Raw genomic sequence first — 13,157 nt, forward strand, 5'->3', positions numbered from 1 at the left:
CATCCATCCATCCATCCATCCATCATCCATCCATCCATCCAGCAGTCCTTCCATACCTCTCTATTGATCATCCATCCATCCGTCTGTGTATCTGTCTATCATCCATCCATCCATCCACCCACCCATCCATCTATCCATCCATCCATCCAGCAGTCCTTCCATACCTCTCTATTGATCATCCATCCATCTGTCTGTGTATCTATCATCTATTCATCCATCTGTGTATCTGTCTATCATCCATCCATCCATCAGTCCTTCCATACCTCTCTAGTGAGCATCCATCCATCCATCCATCCATCCTTCCATCCGTCTGTGTATCCATCCTCCATCCATCCATCCATCCATCCATCAGTCTTTCCATACCTCTCTATTGATCATCCATCCATCCGTCTGTGTATCTGTCTATCATCCATCCATCCACCCACCCATCCATCCATCCATCCATCCATCCATCCATCCATCCATCAGTCCTTCCATACCTCTCTATTGATCATCCATCCATCCGTCTGTGTATCTATCATCATCCATCCATCAGTCCTTCCATACCTCTCTATTGATCATCCATCCATCCATCCATCCATCCGTCTGTGCATCTATCTGTCTATCATCCATCCATGTCTATTTTTAGACACATATGATAAGAGTATTTTTCCTGCAGATGGCACTCTGTATTTAAATCCACCTGCTGAGTAAAGGTTGTTTTAGCCTGTAATCGTCCTGCTCTTCTGCTCAGGTTTTGAGGTGTGGTTCAGTTCAGTAATACCAGATAAACCTCGTGAACCCGGTGTTTAGAGTTTGACCTGAGGACAGCATTACCAATAGCTCATATCAGCACACACACACACACACACACACACACACACACACACACACACACTAATAATGCTGAGTAGACTCCTCACGGCTTGTGAAATCACACAGATTGTGTCTTAATGTACTATGAACACTGTATATGTGATATGTAGTAGTGAGACAAATATGACATTCAGTATTTGCATTTATTTACAGATTTTATTTCTATAAAACACATCAGAAGCTCTTAAAGGCATAGTTCATCCAAAAAATGGAAATTCTTATGAAAAAAGCAGAATTTAATCGCTACCTCCTATCAAGTGTAACATATGCATTGTTATATTTTGAGCTGATATCTTTAAAAATATATTACTTCAAAAATACAGTACAGACATATCTTTTAGGCATTTACTAATAAAATATAATATTAAAAATTCAAAAGACAGTAGCTACTAAAAGCCTTACATGTCATCAATTATTGATTCTTGCCTTGAATGAATCTAGAAAATGTGCAAAAGTTTTCTTTGCTTTAAGGTGCACAAAGTTGATTTCTAATCGGCAGACTTTTCCATCCGAGTGTAATTTAAAAACACTAGAGATATTTCACGTGAAAACGCACAGGGCTGCACTGATTGCACAGATATAGGAAAAAGGCACAAATAAAAACAAACGCTCCCTATTCACAGCCCTATTTGGTCTTCATAAAAGGACAAGAGCAGCAAAATGCCCCAACCGCTTAAAAGTCCCAGATTCTGCAGGAAAAATACCAGCCAAGGTCTTTTAGTGTCCACGTGAACCAGGGAAGGAAGCTGGATGACAAAAACAGAGATCATTTAGTTTAGTTCTGAAGTTTTTGACTGCTGAAGACGCCGAGAGGTTTGAAAGGCATGACTGAATAGACTGGAACGTACCATGTCTGCCAGACCGACGTACAGAAAGAGCCCGGCGGTGACGGCTGAAATCCACTCCTTTGCGACGGTCTCTGCTGAGATGGACAGAGCGATGTACAGACCGACGAAAGAGGTGAGAGAGCTGCCCACGTTCAGCAGCAGAGCTTGCTTGACCGACAGACCACAGTGCAACAGGATCGCAAAGTCACCTGAGACCACAGGACATATATTCAGACCAAGCACACTACTATCTCTTTAATGCTATTAAACAAAATATTTTTTTTAAATATATTCGGTGATGCACAAACAAAACAATGATTGAAGCATTTTAATATTTAATCGTGAGTGTTTGTTAATCGTACACGTATTAATCACGATTTGCTGACTGAGCACTGATTATTGAACTCTTAAGAAACCAAAAAAAAAACCCTCCAAAAACAAGCTTATATTTAAGCATTTTTTGATAAATGTCCAGCATTTTTTTGCATTGTCATGAAAAACGTCGCAGTCAAAAAACAACAACAACAGCAACAAAAACACATTGAATAAATAAAATAAATTGAAAAATAAATAAATTAGTAAATGAACATCCATTAAACATCACACCATAAATCATTATCATTTTATAAATAATAAACTGATTAAAGTCGGTGTGTCCTTTTAACACCCTTAGATTTTCTACAAAATTATTTACATTTTTGTTTAATATTTCCTGTTTTAGTTAGTTCAGTTTGTTTTTAATTTAGTACTTTAATTTAGTTTTGTCCTTATATTTATATATATATATATATATATATATATATATATATATATATATATATATATATATATATATATATATATATAATAGTTTATGGTTTTAATTAAGTTTTTATATATTTTTTTATTTATTTTGATTTAGTACTTCAACTTAAACTAAATTAAATGTATAATTTTTATTGAAATATGCATGAAACATGCAATTTAGCCAAATAGCAGATTTTCTAAAAGTATTTTATAAATTATATATTTTTATTTCAAGCAAAGATTTAAATAGATTTATTATTATTATTCAATTATTATTTATTATATTATTTTATTATTATTATTTAGTTTGATTTAAAAACAGTAATTGTTATTATTAACTAATTATTATTAATAATTGATTTTAAAAAAAGCAGACCATGGGATCTATCTTTCTGTGCTCATCTGCGCTCTTCAGATCTAATCTAGTGGGGTGCGGTATGGTGTCAACAGAATCTAATCTGTGTTTATCTGGGACATTCATGACTCACATCAGGAAATGTGAAGTGACTCTTTATAGAAACCACTGCTCAGATGTTTCCACAAAGTCCTTCAGCGGTGACTAACAGCTAGTCAGCGCTTGTTTTCTCAGAACAAACAGTTTCTATATATAGCACGTCTTTAAGAAAGGTGCATTCAACTGATCAGACGTCAGTAAAGACTTTTTATAACTTTACAAAAAAGACAAAGCATATTTCTAATAATTACCAAATAATCACGGATAATACGAAGCAGTACTGTTTTTAACATTGATAATAACCGGAAATGTTTCTTCAGCAGCAAATCAGCATATGAGAATGATTTCTGAAGGGTCATGTGACACTGAAGACTGGTGCAATGATGCTGAAAATATTAAATAAAAATGATGTTTTTAGATATATTACAATATAAAGCAGTTATCTTACATAATAATAGTGTTTTAATGAATTCCTGAAAGTAATTAAAGCACATGTTAGCAGTGTTCCTAATCCCTTATTATTATACACTGTATGAGCTGCAGACGTGAAGGCAGCTGTCTTATGTGTGCGTCTGTTCGTGAGTATTAGCGTCGCTCACCTAACTCATGCGGCAGCTCGTGGCAGAGCACGGCCAGAGACGTGGCCAGACCGGAGCGCCACGAGATGGAGAACGCCGCTCCGAGCGCCAGACCGTCTGCAAAGTTATGGATGCCGTCTCCAATGGTGATCATATAGGGAAGCAAACGCTGCTCTGAGGAAGAAGACGACCAACTTATTCAGAACTCTCTCAGGTGGGTTTTAGTAAAGTGGCATTAACTTGAGGATAGTCACCTCTTTTGAGGCCAGCAGGTTCCAGGAAGAACTTCTCAGTTTTTTCGGCATCCACCTGCACACGCACACACACACACACACACACACACACACACACACACACACACACACACACACACACACACACACACACACACACACACACACACACACACACAAAATAAATAAACAACACATACATCATGCAATAATAAATAAAGTATTATTTATCATTATTTATTATTAAATTTGTAATATAAGACACATCACTTTGAACCAACAAATAGACCAGATAACTACAGATATTCAGAGAAAATTATTATTACAATATTACTATTGTTATTATTTTTAAAATAATAATAAGATGTAATTTACAATTTGAACAATTACATTTGAAATGTAATAAAATAACAACGTTTCCAGTGAATTTCAGAATTTTCAGAAAGTAAATTGTGGATGTATCCCAAATTCAATATTTAAAGAATTTTTGATTTTAATTTGGTTACTAGTTTCAAATCTCTATTACTGTTAACTAGAAGTGAAAATTAAAAGCATAAAATAATAATTTAACTTCATAATTCATAATGGGTATTGGTCATTAAGAAAAAATAAAATAAAATAAATGTACACATATATATACATATATATATATATACACACACATTATAGTGATGTCAAACAACTAATCCTGATGAATATGTACTGTGTATATTTATTATGCAATATATGAATACAAACACATTTATGAATATATTTAAGAAAAATATATGTTATGTTTATATAGTAAATACAATCATATGTAAATACATATATATATATATATTCATTTAAAAATAAAAAAAAATAATGAGTTTTTGCAACAAAAAAAAACTAATATAAATATAAACAATGCTAAACCCCCCCACACTGCTTGTGAACTGAGACACCGTGCTCTCACCAGATCGGCCTGTGAGTTGGAGTGCTTGCTTTGTTTCTCTCGCTGGAACATCTGCAGGACTTTGCCGTGATCACAGTGATGAACGTCAGACTCCTCCTGAGAACACAGCATCACGTTAGCATTCGGGAGCGACCCGGACCTCTCGAAGCACGCAGAAGACTCACTTCATCGTGACTGTGGCGGTGTCCTCTGCGAGTGACGATGGAGAAGACGCTCTCCATCAGGAAGAAGAAGTAGATGCCCGCAAGAAGCACCAGCAGCTTGTAGACGTGGTCGAAGCTGTCCCCGGCGTGATCGTGATCGAGTCCGTCCTCGTGGACGTGGAGGCCTAAGAACTGCACAGAGAAGAAACCGCGTTAATGCCTTGATTTCCCAGCAGCGCTGCGCTGTAATTCCTGTCTGCACTCAATAAGCGAGCTCTGTTTCTCTCAGCAATCCGGTTATTTTCCACTCAGGGCGATGACATGGTGTGACAGGGCTGCAGTTATGTTGACACGGATCTAAACGGATGAGGAAACGTGGGCCATGTCGGCGCTCCGGGGAAATAACGGGTGCCAGGCCTGCCGCTGTGACCCATTCTGCCCCGGTAAAACAGAAAAGAGCGATGACGAGGGCGGGATGAAGGCTAAAAGGAAAGCGGAGGCTGCTGTATAGAGCTGCGCTGCAAAGGTCGACCTGTCAGCAATATGAAATATATCATTTAAGCTGCTTTGCAATTGTAGAGCTATTCATAATGAAAGATGAACCTGCGTTTCTCTCGTGATTAAACTATGACGAACCGATATTGTTCGATGCAATCAAATAAACGTTAACTGAAATGCACATTTAGGACAATTTGTCGAAATCGAATACATACAGAAACATTTTAAAAGGATTATTTTCATCTAGTTTGTTTCTCAAGGCAGCATTTCTCTATTTCTCATTAAAGTTAAATAGCTAAAAATGAAAAACAGAAAAAAACAGAACAAAATTATAAATAAATATATAAATAAAATGGCTAAATATTTAACAACAACAGAACAAGCAGTTTGTTTTCATTTAGTTTAACTATAGAAATAAATAAAGTGAAATAACTAGACGTTTAAAACAAAAAATAGCAACATAAAAGACTAAAACTTGAATTAAAATAACATTAAAATGATCAGCGGTACCAAACGAACACTTATTCGTATGCATAAATCTTCACATTTAATATTATAGCTTATAGCTTTTTTTATTATAAATAATATTTTTATAATTGTATTTAATATTATATTTTCTATCAGAGTACTAAACGATTCTACTCTATACAAAGAGATTGAAGATGCAAATATATATGAAAGAGTCAAATTTGACAAAAACTTTTTGAAAAAGAAGTCTCTTGCATTTATTTGATCAGAAACGCAGTTATACTGCCAAATGTTATTGCAATGTAAAATATTCAGTGTTTAATCTAATTTATTCCTGTGAAAGCTGAATTGTTTTAGCATCGTTGCTCCAGTCTTGAGCGTCACATGATCCTTTAGAAATCCTCCTAATATACCGATTTGCTGCTCAATAAAGATTTATTATTATTATTATCAACGATTCCAGCGTTTGCTCACCGCGGGCAGCAGATGCAGAAGAGCGTCTCCCGTCAGAGAGCCCACGGCCAGACTGATGCAGAACTGGATGCAGAGCTCGAACACTCGCGTGCACGCCGAGAACAGCAGCACCACGATCCCAAACATGGCCATCAGACAGATGATGAGGTTGGCCAGCGTGGCGTATCCATATCCTGAGCAACAAAGAGCTCATTCAGACACAACAACACACTCCTCCAGCCCAATGAAGGACGCCATTCTTCTCAGGGAAACAGATATGGGTGACCCGAGCACAATCACTTTTGTGTTTGTGTTTGCTTTTCTTTTGTGCATACTGTAAAAATATTATATATATAAGACTTTTAAGGATTTTACTGTATATATGTATTTGTATATAATGTAATTGTATATAATTATAATTATATATATATATATATATATATATATATATATATATATATATAGTTTTAAGTATTTTTCTGTATATTCATACTCAAAGAGTCACTTTTATTTTATTACTTTTTTACTTTTTATTTTTTCATACAGTATTAAAAATTAAATCAGTATTGTTCTTACGTTGGGATTAAATTAAGTGATATCATATAATATGCATTTGAGTACATTTCTTAACGAAATATGTGTCATTTAAAACTAACAAAAACAACATTAAATGAAATTATGATGGATAAATAAGTGCCATAATAAATCATTTTAAAATAGTTTTCTTTCTCCATTTAGTTCAACTTGTTGTGCTCAAACTGTACAAATGAAATAAAATGCATAAAAACTATATGGACATAATAAAATAAATAAACAACTAAACTAGAGTAGTATCTCAAACAACACTGATGCATACTTTTTAACATTTTTATTCTCAATAATATTTGCATCATTAACGTTACTAATATTTTCTGTATTTTAAAGTGCCTGTGCTATTTAAATATTAAATAAAACAATGTCAAATCGGAAAAAAAACCTGATTGCCTTCAAACAAAAGATGCTTTTGAGATATAATATTTTAATTTGATTCATCCAATCGTGTTTATAAGCCAATATGCGCGCTTTGATTGCACAATTATGTTGGTTATTACCTTTTTTTAAAGAGGAAAGTTACCATTATATACATGTATACACACATGATCCTGAATGATAGGTAACTCACTCTCAGCTGTGGTGAGGGAATCCGGGCTGAGGGGTTCAGGACTGATCTCAGAACAGCCTCCGCTGAGGACCTGCTGAATCAGAGCGGGGCTGATCTGCGTCAGCTGATCCCTGGTCAGCGATGAGGAGTTCAGCCGGTGAATCCTCAACAGGTCCTCGGCGCTGAAACAGGCCTGCGAGCGCAACAGAAGCCACGCTGAGACATGCAAACGTGCGAATGCATAAAACATATTTCGGCATGAATATTTCATTTCGCGCCGCGGCTCTGATAATCACGCGCGAAACACTCCTATTTACTGTTTGCTGAATTATTAATTCCACGCGTGTCAGGCGACAGCTCTCATTTAGATTGGAAATATTCCCCCTGATTAAAAGCGAGCACATGTACTCTTAATTTGGCCGTGATTATGAGCGGGCACAGAAGAAAGGAGCGTGTCATAACATCCATCAGGAGAAATAAACATCAGCGTCCGACGCTGACACTTCATGTCACGGGCCTCGTAATCATTCCTCACGCCGCCACATGATTGCTCTCTTCGTCAAGTGCCACGGATAAATGATTGGATTTCTGTGGCTTGCAAAGATTTCCCATGATGCCTCATGAAACCGTGGAAAAAGACACGCTGTTACGTCGCCGTAAGGTTTAACGAAGCGCAGAGACAGGAGCGAGTGATGAGAAGTGAATTGCAATTCGAAGAAATTCTACACGGGCCATGCATTCTGGGAAATATTGTATTCAAAACCCTTGTCAGTTAATTTATAACTATAACAGTTTCTTTGATGAAGAATGCTGTGAGATGAACGATGTTTCCAGATGTTTCTCATACGAATCTCACAACTATCATTTAATAATGCAAAAAGTAAGGATAATATAAGTATTTTCATATACTAATAATAATTATTAATTATTATTACAAATATTTAAATCATACAAACATCTAATTATTTTTAACTTGCATTTCCATTAATAATAATAATAATACAATTTGTAAAAATTTTTTTATAATTTATTACAAATGATTTTATTTATTAACTCGCATTTCTTGTGACCACCACACGCCATCGATAATAATAATAATATTTATTTAATATAAATATATTTAATAATAATTATTATTATAACAGTTATTCCTGTATTTAATATTTTTTAATGATCACTGAATGATTGATAACTGCAATATTTCCCAAACATGTGTTTGTGATTTGATGAAAAAATGTATAATCCAAACAGCAAAAAGTGCTATAGAAATCAATCATTTGGAGAACAATTCAAATAAAAACATTTATAAGAATATAAATATTTTTCACTATTATCAACATAATAATACTTCCCTGTGTTTTAAATATGCTTAACTATTGCACGATTATTGCATAAATCCCCAAACGGGCACGTACACTTTTTATTTGATTTGATTTGATTTGATCATTAAATATAATAACTGGAAGCTTCAGGGGACTTGAAGAAAGTCTTTTAGGTGCAGAGATGTTACCGTGTCCCAGCTGCTGTTGGTGCGAGGCGTTGGCTCCGGACGACTCCGTCTGTGCTGGTGCTCCTCATCCTCATGATCTTCATGCCCGTGTTCCTCTCCACCCAGGCTTAAAGCCTTTAGAAGCCCTTCAAAATCTGAGGAGAACAATATGATAAAAACCAACGCACGACCCCGACAGCTCTCGCACGTGACCCCGCTGTAACTCTTGTAGGGTTTACCCCGAAGCGTGAGATCATCCGAGCCGAAGCGGCCGAAGATGTAATCCAGGAAGTACTGCTGCTCGGGGAGGTGCTGTGTTTTCATGCAGTCTCCACGCAGAGCGTGATAGAGGACGTTCCCCATCACGGCGTCCAGCTCCTGATGACCGCTCTCGTCCAAGATGTCCTTCAGCGTGAGACAGGGCTGAAAAACAGACGAGCAACGAGACAGATGCGGCCGTCAGCGTCAAACGTCTATCACTTGTCAGTCCTCGTCTCGTCTTCGGAGGCTCGCAGAAGTCAAGCAGCAATTAGCCTTTGCATGCGTTACTTTACAGACAACCGGGAGCAACTAAACAACGCAGTAACTAACCTGTTGTGTTCAAAAACTGCCTGCAACTTTTGCGTTTAGGATCGCAGGTTTTACATGCCACTTGCCAGGAAGCATTACATTTCATATGTTCTCATGTATTACATATCTTTAGTCTTTGATAAGCTACAAAAAGAGGCATGTCTTTAGTGTTGATATCGTTGCTAAACGGAAACCTTTTCATTATTTGAAAACAAACAAAGAAGTCATTCGCCGAAAAATTTTCAAGTATAAAAGTAATAATATAAACTAATATTAATGCCAATGACTAAACATGACATATTTTCATGTTCAAAATGTCATTTTTTTGAACTGTTAAAGTCATCTACATTAAGAAACAGTGAACTTCCCTATGATTCAGATATTGAGTCTCAGTTTCGAGTGAACATTGACTATTAAATTACGCACGTTCTCATGTATATACAGTATATATTAGTCATTGATAAGCCACAAGAAATGTTTTTCTGTTTTTTTACTGTCTGTGTTCTTTCAAAGTGTTTATAATACTGACTGAAGCCAAAACATTAAAAAAGTGTAACTTCAAAATAAAAAACTAGAGAAAATATAATAGCTGCAATAAAAGTTTTCTGTTTTTGGTGTCTTTCAAAAATGTTGATATAATTAACTAAAGTTAAAACAAATTAAAATTAAAAGGAAAAAAACAAAACAGTCAGTGTCGGTCAGTTATAGAGATATTTAAATAACTCAAACAATTACGAAAAACATTGCTTTTTTTATTAAAATCAGTGTCACAAACACAAAACTGACTGATTCAGAAGTCTTACATCTTCATATTTCAGTCAAAATAAATGATTTCTGTTTTTTGTCTTGACAAATAGTATTTTTCAGTGTTGAAATGTTGCATGCGCAATGAGAAAAAAAAAAGGAATAAATAGTTTAACAGTATTTCAAGCACTTTATAAATCAGGTGTAATTCTATCTACTCAAAAGCAATGAGAAGGATAACTCAATTAATTGCTGACCTCATGTGTGTGGGGCTGATAGTATTTCTCCATCTGGAGAAACATCTCCTCCAAGCCCTCATGCTCCCCGCCGTCTCCGTGAGGAGGATGATCGCCGGTATGGTTGAGGTCATGCTCGTGGCCGTAGATGGTTTCGATGAAGCGATGTGTTTCTTGGCCCCAGCGGCCCTCCCGTACGGCCCTGCAGGTCTCCAGAGGAGCGCTGAGGAACAGACAGCACGCGGGGGCCACGCTGAAGAAATCCTCCATCTGGAGCCCCTGAGAGCTGCTGAAGTTCCCCAGCAGCTGCGAGAGATGATCCACTGAAAGACACTGAAACAACGAAAGAGTCTCAGACCAAGCAGCGTTTGGCTGCTTTGCTTCAATTACATGTCTTTTTTTTCAGACCTGTAAATAGAAAATATCTAAAATACACAATTAAGTGTTTATTACAGTTTGTTAGTTTGGATCGGTTTTGGATCTTTCACGCTTTTATTCCTAAAAACGTTTTGAAAATGCACTTTCCAGCAGTACTCTACTTGCATAAAAAGTTATAATGCAAGTTAATAGTTATCCAACTGAAAACTGAAAAATTGATTTTTTTTATGGATGAACGTAAATCTCTAATCTACATAAAAAGAATCAATCTGTAAAGGAATACAAGGTTCAATGTACGGAAAGAGTCATGCAAAACTTGAGCACAGGTCCTGGCAAAATCTTTACCACAGTAAAACCGTAGTACATATTAACTACCACTGGCATCCAAAAATTAAAAAATAATAAACATAAACAAAGACAAAGCTGATAGCGTCTTCCCCACATTTATTTATTAGGATTATAGTTTCATCTAGACAAAAAACAAGTGATGATCACTGATTAAATTAAAAAAAAAAAAAAAAAAAAAACATTGGTTGCAATTTATAATTCTGGTAATATATTTCATAACACAGAACTACATTACAGACAGGGCTAGATATGTCACAGCCTTATTAGGTTAAAGTCAAAGTCCACACATATAATCAACTTGTTCTGGTGCTTTTTGGTGATCGAGATGGTCATGTGGGCTTTGTAAAATAGTATTTAAAAATACAATAAAATCAAAATGTAAAACATTAAGACTCTGCACATAATTAACTGATTTTATCTGAAAGATTAAGCTTAGATTAAAAGAAGCAACCCCCCCATAAATATAAAGCTGAAACAAGCTGTCATATAAAAAGAAGTTTGTGTTCATGTTGTTTTGTTTATTATTTAAAGTTAATAGGGAACATTCTCAAAATGTTATGGTAAGGTTAATTATGAGTAACATTAATAGAACGTTCCTTCAACATTACAGATCTTTAAAAATGTTCTTTTTCTCAAGCCTTTTAACTTGATGTTTATTGAAATGTTTTTAAATGTTGACTTTCCAGAATGTTTAAAAATGAAACAATAAAGTTGTTGTTATTATGTTCATCTAATGCCTTTTAAATGTCACAACATATTTTAGAGCATTCAGAGGACATTCAGTCAAAAGTAACTTTTTAATGTCTGTGAAAAATGAAATGGAATTGTCCTTAACGCTATAACAAAAAAAATACCACTAATAATACAAAATTAAACATTAGTAAAATAAAAAATTAAACGGACGTTTTGAACGGTTAGAGAACGGTCTAATTTAGAAAAAAAAAGTGGTCATCTGTGAACTCTCATGCATTTTAAACACAGAAAAATGCGTGTGTGACAACATGCCCCGATAGCTGCTAAATGCGAATGAAGCGAATCTTTTATATTGGAAAAAGTCATTCGTTACACCACAGGACTACTTAAAATGAAGGTCAAAAAGAGATTAAAGGTGATTAACATTACTCAAAGACATCGTGAGCGGTTACAAAACGCATTGTTTCCCCATTAATCTGTTCAGCAGCACAAGTAAAGAAGTTTGTGAGCGCGCACCGACGGCATCGATTCTTTATTTCTCTTCTCGGCCGTGATTTATTCTCTCCAGCCGTTCTCTAATCGTGTTTTAAAACCATTAACTTGCGTCTCGTTCCGTTTTAAGACCCAAACGCGCCTATTCTTCAGTCAGACTGGTTCTCTCAGCTGTAGCGCACGAGCCTTCGCTGGACCTCGACCTCTCCAAAAGTGCGCAAATATAGCTATCCTACCTTTCCACACGACACACCGGAGCACTGCACACGGTTCTCCAGCCCTTCGAACACCGACAGGAGAGCATCTTCTGTGAGGAACTCTTCACCTGGAGCCACCAAATCCACAACTTTCGCGAAAACGTCCTTTTTGTCGCCACGCGCGCCGATGAACGCGCACAGGCAGATGAAACACACAACTAGAACACCTCTAGCCTCCATAACCGCTGTGTTTTATCCCGCTTTTCTGTGTTCAGAGGGGTTTTCGGGTGAGATGGCTCCGATAGACCGCATGCAGACGCAGAGCAGCTTTAGAGAGCCTCACACGGGTGATACCTGCTCAGGTAGAAGCTCTTCTTGCCCTCTGATTGGTCACTTCTCCACCTGCGCTCAAATACGTCTCATAAAGGAGGGAAGCCTCTTCCGTTCATCTGCACCTAGGGGTTCGGACAGGGGCTGCCCGGGGCTGGAGATCACATTTCAGTACTTTTCAACACTTGCCCTCCGACAATAATGCCAAACATGTGATATTTAACACAAAAGAAGTCAAAAAAAAGAGCTGCAGCCTACTGAAATGCAGCACACCAGTACATCTCTCAGAATGGGCCTAATTTGAGCG

General features: G+C 36.4%; 1 protein-coding gene across 1 annotated transcript; it reads right to left on the reverse strand.

Annotated features, from left to right (window-relative positions):
* Positions 1 to 991: 991 nt before the first annotated feature.
* On the reverse strand, positions 992 to 12,915 carry slc39a4 (solute carrier family 39 member 4). Its single transcript, XM_043233139.1, has 12 exons — positions 12,560 to 12,915; positions 10,434 to 10,745; positions 9,102 to 9,285; positions 8,884 to 9,017; positions 7,395 to 7,566; positions 6,254 to 6,426; positions 4,835 to 5,005; positions 4,671 to 4,766; positions 3,755 to 3,809; positions 3,522 to 3,674; positions 1,704 to 1,891; positions 992 to 1,601 (listed from the first exon to the last, which is right to left on the reverse strand). Exons 1-12 carry the CDS (start codon positions 12,758 to 12,760, stop codon positions 1,473 to 1,475), a joined length of 1,968 nt encoding a protein of 655 aa, XP_043089074.1. The 5' UTR covers positions 12,761 to 12,915; the 3' UTR covers positions 992 to 1,472.
* Positions 12,916 to 13,157: the final 242 nt, after the last annotated feature.

Source organism: Puntigrus tetrazona, unplaced genomic scaffold (assembly GCF_018831695.1).
Source record: "Puntigrus tetrazona isolate hp1 unplaced genomic scaffold, ASM1883169v1 S000000746, whole genome shotgun sequence".
Taxonomy (NCBI): Eukaryota; Metazoa; Chordata; class Actinopteri; order Cypriniformes; family Cyprinidae; genus Puntigrus; species Puntigrus tetrazona.

What these genes read in the sequence shown, in the direction of transcription:
- slc39a4 (XM_043233139.1), bottom strand. Translation starts at nt 12,760, where the DNA reads ATGGAGGCTAGAGGTGTTCTAGTTGTGTGTTTCATCTGCCTGTGCGCG. An exon ending in TTCCCTCACCACAGCTGAGA is followed by an intron (nt 6,427 to 7,394) that starts GTGAGTTACCTA and finishes TTTGTTGCTCAG; the next exon opens with GATATGGATACGCCACGCTG. An exon ending in CCAACTCACAGGCCGATCTG is followed by an intron (nt 3,810 to 4,670) that starts GTGAGAGCACGG and finishes GTGCGTGTGCAG; the next exon opens with GTGGATGCCGAAAAAACTGA.